The 14,387-nt window shown below is 42.4% G+C and overlaps 1 protein-coding gene across 1 annotated transcript in view; it reads right to left on the reverse strand.

The window, feature by feature from the left end:
• Positions 1-14,387, reverse strand: part of CFAP74 (cilia and flagella associated protein 74) — a 91,010-nt gene that overhangs the window by 64,458 nt on the left and 12,165 nt on the right. The window contains exons 8-12 of the mRNA XM_075604840.1: positions 13,966-14,076; positions 11,078-11,180; positions 5,937-6,094; positions 4,554-4,758; positions 3,040-3,213 (exon numbers count right to left, since the gene is read on the reverse strand). Of these exons, the coding sequence (XP_075460955.1) occupies positions 3,040-3,213; positions 4,554-4,758; positions 5,937-6,094; positions 11,078-11,180; positions 13,966-14,076 (751 nt within the window). The remainder of the gene's footprint in view (positions 1-3,039; positions 3,214-4,553; positions 4,759-5,936; positions 6,095-11,077; positions 11,181-13,965; positions 14,077-14,387) is intronic.

The following is a 14,387-nucleotide window of genomic DNA, read 5'->3' on the forward strand; positions in this document are numbered from 1 at the left end:
GACGGCTTTTTCGTGAGTACTCCTAACCTCCACGCGGTATTTCAGGGAGATTATTGAGGCGGTTAGTGCCGGGCTGTGATTTACTTGGGGGCGCCCCTTAGGGAGGTGTCCCCCTGTACCTCTATCTGGCTTACTATTACCCAACTCCCTGTTTTCAATACCGGAGGCTTATTGTTTCATTAATCATTGCTGGGTCTCTCTTCAATCAAGTTGCCATAAAGTGTGTGCACTACCTGTTAGCAGCCTCGGTATACTGGGTAATTCCAAATTCTCTAGTTAAGCACTTACATGATAATGTTGAAAGATGGGCAATATGGAATATATAAAGAATCTGAGGAGTATTTAAAACACAGGGATTATTCATTAAAGTGTGATAGTGCTAACAGTGCTATCCTACTCAAGTACAGTAAATGAAAGATGTGTGTGTTACATTACTGCATTATGAATAACTCCCACATAAATGACACATGTCTGATAGGCCTATGCTGAAAATATGCGGTTTTGAGAATATATCTCTAGATTAACATAGGCATCTTCAGATTCATCTTCAGGCATCCAACTAATATAGTCTAGAAAATGAGTAATCAAAATAAGCAACCAGGTTGCAGAGAGCTATGCATATATAAATGTTTCTGAGCATTACTTCACATTCCTGCTGTCTGAGTACATGAGACGTTTTATGGAATTCACTCTTATGCTAAAAATCAGATTAATAAATGGAAACATTGCGTTATCATTCCGTCTTCTTTTCTCTTCCACTTTCTTCACATACAAATGTAGCAGACATTATTGCACCCATGAATGCAATGCGTTGTGTTAACGCTGCAGAGTTATTGAGCAGTGGTGCTTTTGAAAACACTAGTTAAGGAGATAACACACGTGATATTTAACACGTTATTTGGTGCGTTGACTTATGTTAATGTGGGTAATACCGTCTGCTCCATCTGTACATGCATTAATAATACGTGACAGTTCAGAACAGTGGGCACTAAGTCACTGGCGGCCAACTCCAGTCCTCAAGGTCCAGCAACAGGTCAGGTTTTCAGGATATCCCTGCTCCAGCACAGGTGGCGCAATCAGTGGCTTCGTCAAAGACTGCACCACCTATGCTGAAGGAGGGATATCCTGAAACCGTGACCTGTTGGTGGCCTTTGACTGGGTATGGCCACCCCTACACTAAGCCTTAGTTACTTCACACAGCTCCATGCATCCTTCTCTTATTTTCCCTTTCTCTTGCTGAATGTGTATTTAGACAAACACAACAACTGGACCAGCTACATAAAAAGTGCGGGTTAATATGATGAAGGGAGCACAATTCAGGTCACTAATCCAAAATGGGACTCACAAAAGATGCACGATGGGCTGAAGGAGCAGCTCACTGGTAATGTCACTGCCTTTGAAGCAGTTGAGCCCAGTTTAAATCATAGTGTCAGCTCTCCTTGTAACCTTGGACAAGTCACTTTATCTCCCTGGGCCTCAGCCACCGGAATTATATTGTAAACTCTACGGGGCAGTGACTCCTTGTACCTGCAACATTCTATGTGCAGGTCTGCAAACGCCATCAGTGCTACATACAGTACAAAAATATTAATATTATTACACAATATTTTTAGGGCTGCTTCAGTGCTTTTGCATAAAACAATCTGTGAACAATATAACGTATAACTATTACCAGTGTTCGACAAACCTATACATTTGCACGCCCCGGGCGAGTGGATTTAACATCGTGGCGAGCTCCTATTTGCCCAAGCAGCACACGTGTGGTACTAGGTGGCGAGTAGATTTTTTTGTTCGGCGAGTAGATTTTTTGGTGATTTGTCGACCACTGACTATTACCATTTGAGTATTAGTGTAGAAATGAGGAGATTGTATTTCTTCCATTCTGCAACTTCCTAAAGAATATTAGTTTAAACATTTCTTAATTACATTTTTTTTTTAAAGTTAAAATGAAAAAGCACCTCTTAGAGCAAGAAGGGATAGAAACATATGACTGAACCTCTGCTCAAGCACAGATGTTCTTAATACCTGGTCCGTTAAGGAGCCTTGAGCCCTGGAGTTGGGAACCATTACCTTAGGCCAGTCCTCCAATCTATAACCAGTGCTTACCAATCTTTTTAAACTGGGCTCCCCCAAAAGAAAATGTTTTGCCTTAGTGAACCCCCATTCTGTATTCAATGCACAAAGCAAGGAAACCAATGTTTGAGGGTTAGGTCCCAAAAGATCCTATGTAAAACATGGATTCTACATAGTGCAATGTACTGTATTAACTGGGCTGTTTATGCAGGAAAACTGAATTATATCTATTTGTCAATTTCACCTATCTCCTTTTGACACTCTATGCCAGTGTTTATTAAACTTTTTTGTTAAGGAACCGTATAATTATATTGTGAAATTCTAAGGAACCACAACCCTCTCTAATAGCGCGTCTGAGATCAGATGCATTGTAAGGAACCCCAACCATCTCTAATAGCGCGTCTAAGATCAGATGCATTGTAAGGAACCCCAACCCTCTCTAATAGCACGCCTGAGATCAGATGCATTGTAAGGAACCCCAACCCTCTCTAATAGCGCGTCTGAGATCAGATGCATTGTAAGGAACCCCAACCCTCTCTAATAGCGCGTCTGAGATCAGATGCATTGTAAGGAACCCCAACCCTCTCTAATAGCGCGTCTGAGATCAGATGCATGGTAAGGAACCCCAACCCTCTCTAATAGCGCGTCTGAGATCACATGCATTGTACATTTTTCTGTATTTGGTACAATTTTCAAATGAGCTGAAAATTGCAGGGACCACTCTAGGGGTGCCCAGGCAACCCAAGAGTTCCTAGGAACCCCTTTTAAAAAACACAGCTCTATGCTGTCCTTTTTTTGCATCTTTCTCTATCTCTCAGTGTGTATCCTTCCTGTCACTTTCAGCCCCCTATTTAGGTCTCCTGGCCACCTCGGTTTCGAAACAACCTAGGTGGCCAGGATAGTTGCTTCTTCACACTACCCATAACCTACGTATATATATAAAAAGATATACATAACATTCTGTACCTTGTAGAGTTTATAGTCTTGATTCCACAATCCTAAAAACTCTGGCTGAGCAAGAGTATCATTTTCCTCTTCATCAGCATCATGCGTGAGTTGCTGCACCACGTCAGAAGACTGCTCCCCTGTGGTGCTCATGTCTTCATCAGCTGACAAAGGTGAAGGTGAGCGCCACCGCTTCTGTAAAATGATCCAAGCAAAATTCCTCTTAACAAACTAGATTGATCCTTAAAAGGGCAAACCTACAGTATATAGCTGACATTATGTAAACAACGCACAATGGATCCGACTAGCACCTTCTCTCTTCATTTTTAAGACCAATCTTAAAACACCTCTTTAACGAAGCATATGGGCAGCTCTGCTGGCTGATACTATACATCTCATCTGCACTGACTTTGCCCCTTTGCAGACTCACTTACCAGAACACCCACCTACTGTCTCTGTAAGTTCTCCCTAATTACCACTTAGATTGTAAGCATACATACAATGAAAGCGGATTCCTCAGGCAAACGTTCACTAATTCATAAACAACTGTTTCCTCCATTCTTGGCCTGTCTGACATTTTCCCTAATGATTATGTTATCATAATTGTACATGCCCCCTCCTGTCTGAGGACCAAATGTGAAGAAGGAAGGAAAAGTGAAGGCATTTTCCTGTGCATGGGGCAGAGCCTACCCTGTTTAATACTCAGCAACAACAGTGACAAAATATAAGAAATGGAACACATCCCAAGTTTCAGGTTACAGTGTTTAATTCTAACAAAAGGACCAACATTTGAAAAAGAAAATGCTTTGGCTTATCAAATGCAGCAAACACCTAGAGATAGCCCCTTAAACATGTCACTTCCAATAGCTCCCTTTGGTGTGTGGAGACACTGCACCTTCCAAACGTTCACATACATTTTGATGGGTAATTGAGAAGGGACAGGGTGGCTAGCTATGTACTATAATCAACTCTGAAGTATTTTTGACATGCTATTCACATTTCATAAAACTGTGGATAATATGTAAAATGTGCAGCCCCGCAGCATTTCATTTTTGTTTGCAAATGTGGTTGAACAGACCACGGAAAAACTGCATACATTGGTGTTAAATAGGAAATTAGCCGAGTGTACTTCTGAAAGGTGAGGTCACAATCCCTGAAACAACCGCCCAAACTAGTGTAAAAACGAAAGCTTAATAAATATGATTCTGTTTCCATGCAACATCACACAAAGAAAGCGACAGGCGAACAAACACAAAGATGACATTGTTCCTAATGATGTGAATTTAGTTTAATTACAATTCAAGGTACATGCTTCCTCATGTTCCACCTCAACCATCACAAACATTTTAGATGCATACAGAGTGTTAATACTGTATGTTATCAGATTTACTCTTTATAGCCCAAGAATATTAGGTTACTTACAGTATAAACGCACACCCTAAAAGAGAATGCAACATCAACAATTCTACAACAAGCTGTTTTAGCCCTTACACAATTAGCTTTTTGACTCTGGAATAACACTTGGTCTTACTTACCTTCAGCTCCTGGTCTTCTTCTGGGTCTGTAAAGGTAGTTGACTCTATGTACTGAAGTGTTTTGGCTCTAAGTTTGGTGGGTTCCCAGCTCCTGCGTATTTCTAAGGAGGAGGCGTGTTTTTTTAGTTTTTCTTGGCTAGCTTCCTCTTGCAAAATCCGACTGATAATGTCTTGTTTCCTTATTTTCTGTTTCTCTTCAAATTGTCTATATAAAAATATTAGTGATGAGACGGTATACAAATTATCACCCAATGTTGAAGCATGCAAAAGTGGCTACAAGTAGTGGCAAATCATGAGAAATACACATTTGTATTAGACATCTGTAGAAAATGTTATTAGAAACTGTAAAACTGCTTGACAGTTTTGTTACTCTGAAATTGAGGTGGATAAATGAGCTGCTCTTAAAGAAGCATTACTACACCCCCCCCCCCTTCCCTTTTTTGTTTCTTATTTGCATATGTGACAATGTATAATTCTTCAATCTTACCAAAACTGGCAATCGTTGGGTGCTCCTGTCATAAATCTGTAAAAATCCTTATTGCGTGACTAACAGAATGGCCGCCTTTTAGTTTTAAATCAATCCTTCAGTCAGTATAACTCACCAGCTACAATGTATCCTTATACTACTAAAGTAACATTATCATGTGTTACAGTTTGCAGCTGAAACTGCTGGGAATATTGTCAACAAATTATCACAAACAGGAAAGTGTTGCAAAGATCTTGCACTCCTTGGGCTAAAACCTGCTACAGAAATCAATGGATGCTTTAAAACTAATTAAAAATGGCATTAAGGAGACTTCCGGTGACGTTGCAGGGGATGGTCGGCTAGCGAGGGAGCTCCTGAGACTCTCACACAGCAACTAGATCAAGAAGGCTTTTTCCTAATACGAACTCCAAATTTTTGGGGCTCGTCTGGCAGCCAAAATATCCAACAATGGCTGGAAAACTTAAAAAACAAATAACACAAGCTGTATCCCGCTATTTTGGAAACACTCAGAGCGCCCCAGGTCAGAGCAACGATACCCAAGATGGCGACGGGACATGGATACAATTTGGATACATTTTGCTTGGCAACAATGTTGGCCCATTTGCAACATAACAATTGGGCACTCGAATAGCAGGTTATGTCTTTTTAATCGGGTGTAACTAAATATGTGTAATACAAGCTTAACCTTGTCTCCAAAACCAAATTATAATTTAAATTACTGTCCTACCCAAATATAATACTCAATGCTATGCAGACAAATGAATGAGTTAGTAGCAGAGCTATTTGGAACAAGCTACAAATTATACAATAATGGTGCTAAGCATGATTTTCTTGTTTGTACTAAATATCTGCTAAACGAATGTAGACTTGCAAGTGTATGAGCAGTCGGAACTTACAGCTTCTTTCTTTCAAACTCTTGGAGTCTTTTCTGATGGATCACAAACTTTGTTACATCTCCACCTTTTGCAATCACCGCCTCTTTATCCAACATTTCCTGCTTCTTGGCCATCCCTGCTTTTGCTTTGTTCCGAACCTCAATGGATCGTAGGTTTTCCTGCATAGTGGTGGGAAGAAGAGGCACTTAAATACATGTAGCAATGAGCATCATGTAAGCCCCATATTAACTGAATTCATTATCAAATGCATCATAGGAATTGGGAATCATGAGATAATATTTTATGACAAGGGCAGTGTTATATGAAGATCCTTGCTATCATCTAAAATCTCTTCATGTTAAAGTCAGTTGTAGCCGTATCTTACAGTACATACCAAATATGTCACACCAACAACAGTAAAACTACACAATGGATTGCCATAGAAAAAAATGCCACTAAAAAGTTGCAAGTATAGATAGATGTTTCCACAGGTTCATGTGTCAATGCATTTTGTTTAACAGTTAAAGGGTCAATCCAAGATGGCAATTTTCCCCCCAAAATATTTTAATTTCTTATAGCATAGAAGAAGGGGATCTACGGAGCTGAAGCCCATTCATTTCAGCTCCGGGCATCCCCTGCTCCCGGAGATACTTACCTTGAAGTAGGTGCTGGTAGCTGCTCTGGCTGAGCAAGCAGGGTTATAGTTTAAAGCTCCCACATCACATGGGCCAATAGAAAGCCGTACTGATGACATCACTGCTTCCTATTGGACTACAGGGTGCAAGATGTTTAAACAGCTGCAATTACGTGATCCCCGACAACCAAGGAGAGCCGCTACCGGCACCTACTTCGGAGGTAAGTATCTCCAGAAGCAGTGGCCCCCGAAGCTGAAATTAACAGGGTTCAGCTCTGAAGACCCTCTGCTTCAATGCTATATATTTGGAGAGGAAAAAAAATGTGCAAAACATTCACTGACTTGGATTGCCGCTTTAAACTGTACTATTAATTAAAGTTGCAAAGTACTCAAACATCATCACATAGAGAAAGTGACTGAGTAAAATTCAAGTCAACCGCTATTCTGGGCATCTTTCTTTAAATACTCATGATATAGAAATTCAAAGTTGCAGCAAGACAGTCCAAATATGCCCAAACCACTGTTTATTATATCATATGCACACCAGAAACAAGCACTACGTTTCGGGGGGTATACAACCTTCCTTCCTCAGGTGTGTCCGTATCCCCACGAAACGTAGTACATGTTTTTTTACTCTGCATATACAGATGTAGCAGTTACTGTTTTCGGTGGCGCAACCGAAACTCGGCAAAAACAATGCGCTGGGGGATGTGGCAGCTGCGACGCTGTGGCAACGAAAACAGTAAGTGCTGCTACGTCTGTAATAAACAGCACAGTCTCATGACGATTTGAAAGCAGCTGATTTCAGGATGCTGCGTCAAGCAGAGACTGCACGAGGAGTGAAAACGGAGTACCTGACATACACTTTGAGCAAGCAAGGAGACTGCTGGCTTATACGAATTACTGCTTTCTTCAAAGCAGCAATCCTGCCCGATATTGAGCTGCTCTGTGGTCCCTCAACATTCAGTGATCCTGCGGTTCCCGAGGAGTTTGTCGTTTTTTGTGACGGTGTGAGACGACAAATATGGTGCTCCACACGGAGGAAACACCATGGCCGCTGTCATGATGATATCATGAGATATTAGGTATTTTAATCCCTCTGGTGCTTAATGGGCTAATGAGCTACCATTTGAAGTTAAAATACAATATTTGGGGTTTCTGATTTGCCATGAATCTGTGGGAGCTTCAAAAGGGCTTGATTGAAGTTGGGTGAGAAAAGTACAAAGAGAGCTTTTATGGTATGTTATCACCTTATGAAGACCTAGTGGTACAAACGGATATATTCGCAAGATAAGGGTGGTTGTGTTGCCAGACGCGGGAATAAAATGTGGCGCCTGTGACAAGTTTATAAACATGGTCTTTTTACAGCTGAGCTTCAAAGACGTTCGCTAGATGGTTGTGCAAGGTTCAAGAGGTGTGGCTACAGAAGGTATCAAACCAAGGGTCAAAGGAAAATAGGGGGAGCAAAGGGTTAGAGGGAAACACACCTTCAACAACCATTAATAACCTTCAGAGATGGACGTGAAATGAATAATAATAATGATTAAATACTCACACGGCCCTGTGTGAGTAAAAATACATAGGAGTATCTTACTGCTGAAACGTCTTCTTATCCCAGATAGTTGGTTATATTGGGAATAGAATGGGAATGAAGGGAGAAATATAAAATGGTAATAACCATATGATACTTACACGGCCATGTGTAAGCCCTATCCTTGAAAGGTTTCTGTAGGGTGCCTCTGGTATACCCGTCCAAGATTATTCCAGGGGTACGACTCCCACATCTGCTGGCAGGCAGGGTGTTGAATGGGGGTTCCCCTTCACTATCCTCACGCTTTTAGTCTTCCCTCCCCGGTTCAGCCAACGGGGGTGGGTGAGGTAAGGTAACAGCCAGGGGTCAGTGATAGTATTAAAAGGAATGTAGATTTATTTAAACATTAAAAATACAAAAGATATCACTCACATGAAAAATAACAAATCCCCGTTATGCTCCCGTTGCTGTGTCGGCAAGCCGCCTCTCAGTTGCACTATCTTCCGCGTCCGGAGTCAGAAGAGATGGGAACTTCTGGCGCGGCTGTGACTGCAACTTGCTTCCACTAACTACGGAAGCCTCCAATGTCCAAAATGGTGTGAGGATAGTGAAGGGGAACCCCCATTCAACATCCTGCCTGCCAGCAGATGTGGGAGTCGAACCCCTGGAATAATCTTGGACAGGTATACCAGAGGCACCCTACAGAAACCTTTCAAGGATAGGGCTTACACATGGCCGTGTAAGTATCAACTGGTTATTACCATTTTATATTTCTCCCTTCATTCCCATTCTATTACCAATATAACCAACTATCTGGGATAAGAAGACGTTTCAGCAGTAAGATACTCCTATGTATTTTTACTCACACAGGGCCGTGTGAGTATTTAATCATTATTATTATTCATTTCACGTCCATCTCTGAAGGTTATTAACGGTTGTTGAAGGTGTGTTTCCCTCTAACCCTTTGCTCCCCCTATTTTCCTTTGTTTCTATGTACATTAAGGGTTCGGATACCCCTCTCTGGGGTTGAGCAGAGGGACTCACTGGGATTTACAGACTCCACTGTGAAAGACCACATTTATTGTTTTTAATAGGTATTGTATTGCACCCTGAATCAATATTCCAAAGGTAAGCGCCCGTTTTTTTATTTGTACTTTTCATCAAACCAAGGGTGACTTTATTAAAAATGAGAATATCATGTGACGTCTGCTGAACATGCTAAAAATGACATGTGTGTATCCGTAGAACCAAGTCGCACATAATGATTACAGACACGTCAGGCCTAGCAGGTACTAAGAGACAGATACAAATTTATCTCTTACATTTAGGATTAAGATGGTAATAATTACACTTATCGCGCCCGCCATGAGTGCCTGAATGTATTGATGTGTCTCACAGGTGTGTAAGGGTTAGTTAAGGAAAGTTATGAGTACATTTAGATATTGAAAAGGAGTTTAAACGTCATTTGGTGGGAGGTGTTTTACTCTGTGGTAAAGCCGTCAATCTCACAGTTGATTTACGACAGGGGCTGGGTTCTGGGTTTAGGTTGTATTCAATGGGAAAGAATTGTATTTAAGTCTGAGCAAAGATGATGAAAATCAGATCCTACCAGAAGAGTGTTTTGGATAAAACATGTAGATCTCATATTCTAAAACAGTGGCCTATCTGGGGAAAATCTATGGCATTTGGTAATGTATAGGTTTTTCTTTTATGTTTATCATTTTATTTTAAGAAGCTGTTCTGCATTTTATTGTAACTGTATGTTTCTTGTAATCTCTTTTCTGTAACCTAAGCACTGTATTTTTATATGTACACTACCGACACACTTTATTGAAGTGTGGTCGGTACCGCAAGCCGGGAAATCTCCCGGCTTGCTAGTGGCCGCCCCTCGGCGTGCCGCGCGTCATAGACGCGCGGTCACGCGTCATCGGGAGCGTGCGCCCCCTGCACGCGTGTCCAGGGGCTCCCCGAGGGAGCCCTGGTGTCCCGCGATCGCGGGACAGCGGCAGGGGGTTCCGGGGGACCCGGCGGACCCGGCAGCGGTAGGGAGAGCGCCCCGATCGGAGGGCGCTCTTCCGCTGCTTCGGCGCGCGCCCGTCACACTCGGGCGCGCGCCAGGCTACTGCTGCGGCACAGAACGGGCAAATGCTCGAATAAACTGTGCCGCAGCAGTATTAAAACATTTAATAAGTAATGCTTTGGGCTCTGAATGAACTATTGTACGCTCTGGGGAGAGTATTAACGTTTTCGTACACATTTTGCTACAACTGATTTGTGTGTGTTAAAGTGCATAGTTTTTTCTACAATACACATGGACCTGGGGCCCTGGAAAATATTAATTTGACATCTCTTATTTGCATAACCACTGTAACTCAGGTGGTGTCAGTGGATAGATATAATTTGCAATTGAGGGAGGGGTTAATATTAACTCACTGGAGGTACCTTGCAGAGGAGAAAGGTGAGTTGGCTAGAGTAGCCGTGTGTATTAACCCAGGTTGCATATCTAAGTCACATGCTCACTTGTGTGCTGTTCGTGGCGGTTGCATATTGGGACGGATCTAGGAGAGATAGAACTCATTTGAGGTACCTTTGCGAAGGTGAAGAGTGGGGCAGCTTGTGGGTTGTGTATTAATCCTTGTCCTGTAGAGGAGATATTGTTCATTTGACGGACCTTTGCGGAGGTGAAAAGTGGGAGCGCTTGCGAGTGCGAGTATTAATCCTTGTCCCGTATGCAGGTCGCGTGATCGCAGGGTGCCGTACGTGACAGCCACCGAGGTCGACTAAAAGGAAGCCACAACCAATGACTATGCAGCTTCCTACTGGCTCGCAGACCCTGAAAGATCTGGCGGCCAAAACGTTTCTCAAGTAGAGAACTTTAAACCTGATAAGTTTCAGTTCAGCCAGGGTGCTCCCCCCCCCCTCCCACCCCCCAGTTGCAATTACAGTATGTATGTAGTTATCAGTTAGTGACATGAGAGTTGTTTTCATCAACAGTACCCTGTTTGTAGAGATGTTGTTTTTCAGAGTTATAACCGCCTGCATCCTCTTCTCCATTTCCTCTCTCGTCTTTATTTCTTTTTCTGTTTCCTTCTCACGAACTCTGTTAGTACCCCAAATAAAAAAACAAATGGCTTATTTAGATTACAGTAGTGGGTACAGCAGATACAAGGCACAAGGGCCCATGTCCTTAGGTAGGGCCAATCCCTCAAAGTCACGTGGTGGCCTATGAATTCTGGGTGCAGAAGGACTTGGGCAGCGTGAATTGACCTTAATGTTACCAGTTTTAATTGTTGAATAAAAACTGCTCGAGTTTCACCCTCCTTTACCAGTATTTTTTTACACCCATCTGCCACAGCTGGTGTAAATCTTAATGAGGCTTATTCATTAAACTCCAATACTGTCAATTTACAAACACACACAATCCCTGCAAGCTCTAACCCCAAAACCCACCACATCATATCATATATATTTGTGTCAAATGGGGTGCTACTGGGTGTGATCAAATGTATACAATAAAAGACAAAAATACCGAATGCTACATCCAATATGACAAAAAATATTTAGATAAATACTTAACTCTTTGTCTTCTCATAAGTAAGGGTCATTTAGTTAAACTTTGGCCAAAGTATTATAAGCCTGCAGGTAGTGTTAGGATAGTGGTCACGCCGTGACGTGGCTGCAGGCTTATAACGCTTTGGCCAAAGAGTTTACTAAATGACCCTTACTTGTGAGAAGACAAACATTTAATTATATATTTGTTTATCATATTCGATGTAGCATTGGGTATTTTGGTCTTTTGTTCCAATATTATCAATGCAAAATCGTCCCAAAATGGCATGCAATTTTACACCACAAAATCTGGTGTGTTCATTGTATTCATTAGAAATTATCTATGCATAAAAATTACACTGTTTGACATCTCATTTACGTGGATTTTTTTTCACCCACTTGGCTGCAATTCTATCTGGAAACTGACATTCAGAAATGTCACCTCCGTAACGTAGGAGAAAGAGGAGAAGAGGGATGAGAGACAGAGGAGGAAAGACCAATATAAGAAAGGGACCATTTTCTTATATGCTCCAAATAGATAAACCCAGGGGTGTGCAAACTTTTGGCCCTGTGCCACCCTGTCTGCTCAGCCCCAGTGCTCGCGCCCCCACTACTTGGTATCCGGCGTCATGTGAAGTGATGTCACATGATCCCGCGGCATCATTTGATGCTGCGTTGCCATGGCGATGCGTCGCTTGAAGCCGGAGAAAAGGTAAGGCCAAGTCCATAGTGCAGGCGCACGTGACGGCGTGCACGGTACGAAGAAGAGACGGCTCCTCCTATGAGGCCACCCATAGTGCATGCGATGAATCTCGACGGCGCGGCAGTATTTCCAAAAGACAAGATTTTTGTGTTTTGGCGCAGTGGGCGAGCGACAGCTGCATCACAGCCACGTCACGTGGATGGTTCAGTCAATGAGGACGAACCAGCTCCATGATGTAACGGCCATGCCTACGACATGTCTCCGACTCACCTCCCCGTCGTGCGCATCATAGAAATTTTATAGGCCAATGATCGGTCAAGCAACAGGCGCGCGCGACGCCATGCACTCCATCATGCGTGCCTGCATTATGGACTTGGCCTAAGTGAATTACAGAGGCCTCGCACGCTCCCCGGCATTTAATTTAAATGCTTTGGGGAAGAGTGCGGGACCTCTGCTACCCCCGCACCTCCTAAACAAATTCTCGTGTCTCCCAGTTTGCGGACCCCTGAATTAACCTATACTGCACATGGGGAGATGCATGAAAAACAGCTAATTGCAATAATTTGAAAATATTTTACATTTACATTTGCATATTTCCCAGGTATCTCAGTCAATGGGCCCCTTCCTATTAGGTTTGGCAAAATCATTTCCGGGTTTTCACGTTACGGCTCGGGATTTTGCTCTTGCTCGCCCTCTGTGGCTGGATGGTCCATTTTTGCTCCTGGCAACTTCCTTTAAAAACGACCGCCTGTGAGCAGGAAGTTGCCAAGCAAAGTTCCAATTTCCTACTGTGTTCATGCAGCACGCTTATGCTTATTGTCTTTCACGTTACCAGATCCGGCTCACGTGCCTCGACTATCCTTGTCTTCAGCCCTCCCCGACCACTGCAAGTATCTCGACTATCCTTGAGTTCAGCCTGCCTCGACCTCTGCATCCACACTTACTATGAAACTCTGTTGCCAGCCCAGACCTTCGGCTTACTACGTACTACTCTATCAGGACTCTGTCCCTCGGCTCAGGTCGGTTATTTCACCTTCCTACCTCAGCCCTGAGGGTCCGCTTCCTGCTTGAGTCGAACATCGTTACACTTCCCTAAATTCGTCTCTTCTTCTCAAGCCCCAATACGCCTACCTGAACGAAGACAAGATTACTGGCCGTGATTTTCCTAGTGATCTGCAAACTAGCAGCTTCTTGAATAGCTCATTAATATGGAATTTTGTAAGTGTGCCTCATTTGCATACTGCACAGAATTACATAGCCGGAACCAAACGTGTAAAAAAAATAACGTTTCCTCACTGTTTGGTCATGCGACAAGTGCTTAATGAATAAAGTGAGATTCAATTCCACATGGGAATGCATTTATTGGAGATTAATGTATAGGCCCCGATGTGTAGCAAGTCCCTCTGGCATTGAAGGGATTAGGACAATTGAGCTGCATACCTCTTACGATTATACAGATAGTTCACAGTTGTATATACACATTCATGTCATTCTGAAGCCAATAGGTTTGTTGCCCCTTATACAGTACGTCCATTGTGAAATCACAAAATGCTCCTCACTGCAACCACACAACATTTAAATAGGTCCCACAGAGGACAAAGTAAAGATCACAACGCATGGTTATAAAACTCACCGTGTCATGGTTTCCTTCAGGAACTGTACAGCTTTTTCATGATTTTTCTGTGCATCCTCCACTGCTTTCCGATGCCTTCGCTCCTGTTCCTTCACCTCCTTCATATCTCTCCTACCGTAGAAAAATACAAAGACTGAGTTCAGTCATTTGCACATTTCTGTTGGATCCACAATTCTGATCATTTACAAAATGCCATGTTAAAAAAGATTAAATATTACCTAAATAAAGTATTCATTTATGTTGAGGTTATGAAGTTGAAATATCCACAGCCCATTCAATTATTTTCTTCTTAATTTCTCAATTAATCTTCCTAACAAACCATAAATCTATCCATTCACTTGTATGTATTAACCTATTGGCCTCAATTACACATAACATATCAGTATACAACTCTGAATCTTTTCTACACGTTCACTGCCTGT

The sequence above is a fragment of the Ascaphus truei genome, chromosome 6 (assembly GCF_040206685.1).
Source record: "Ascaphus truei isolate aAscTru1 chromosome 6, aAscTru1.hap1, whole genome shotgun sequence".
Classification (NCBI taxonomy): domain Eukaryota; kingdom Metazoa; phylum Chordata; class Amphibia; order Anura; family Ascaphidae; genus Ascaphus; species Ascaphus truei.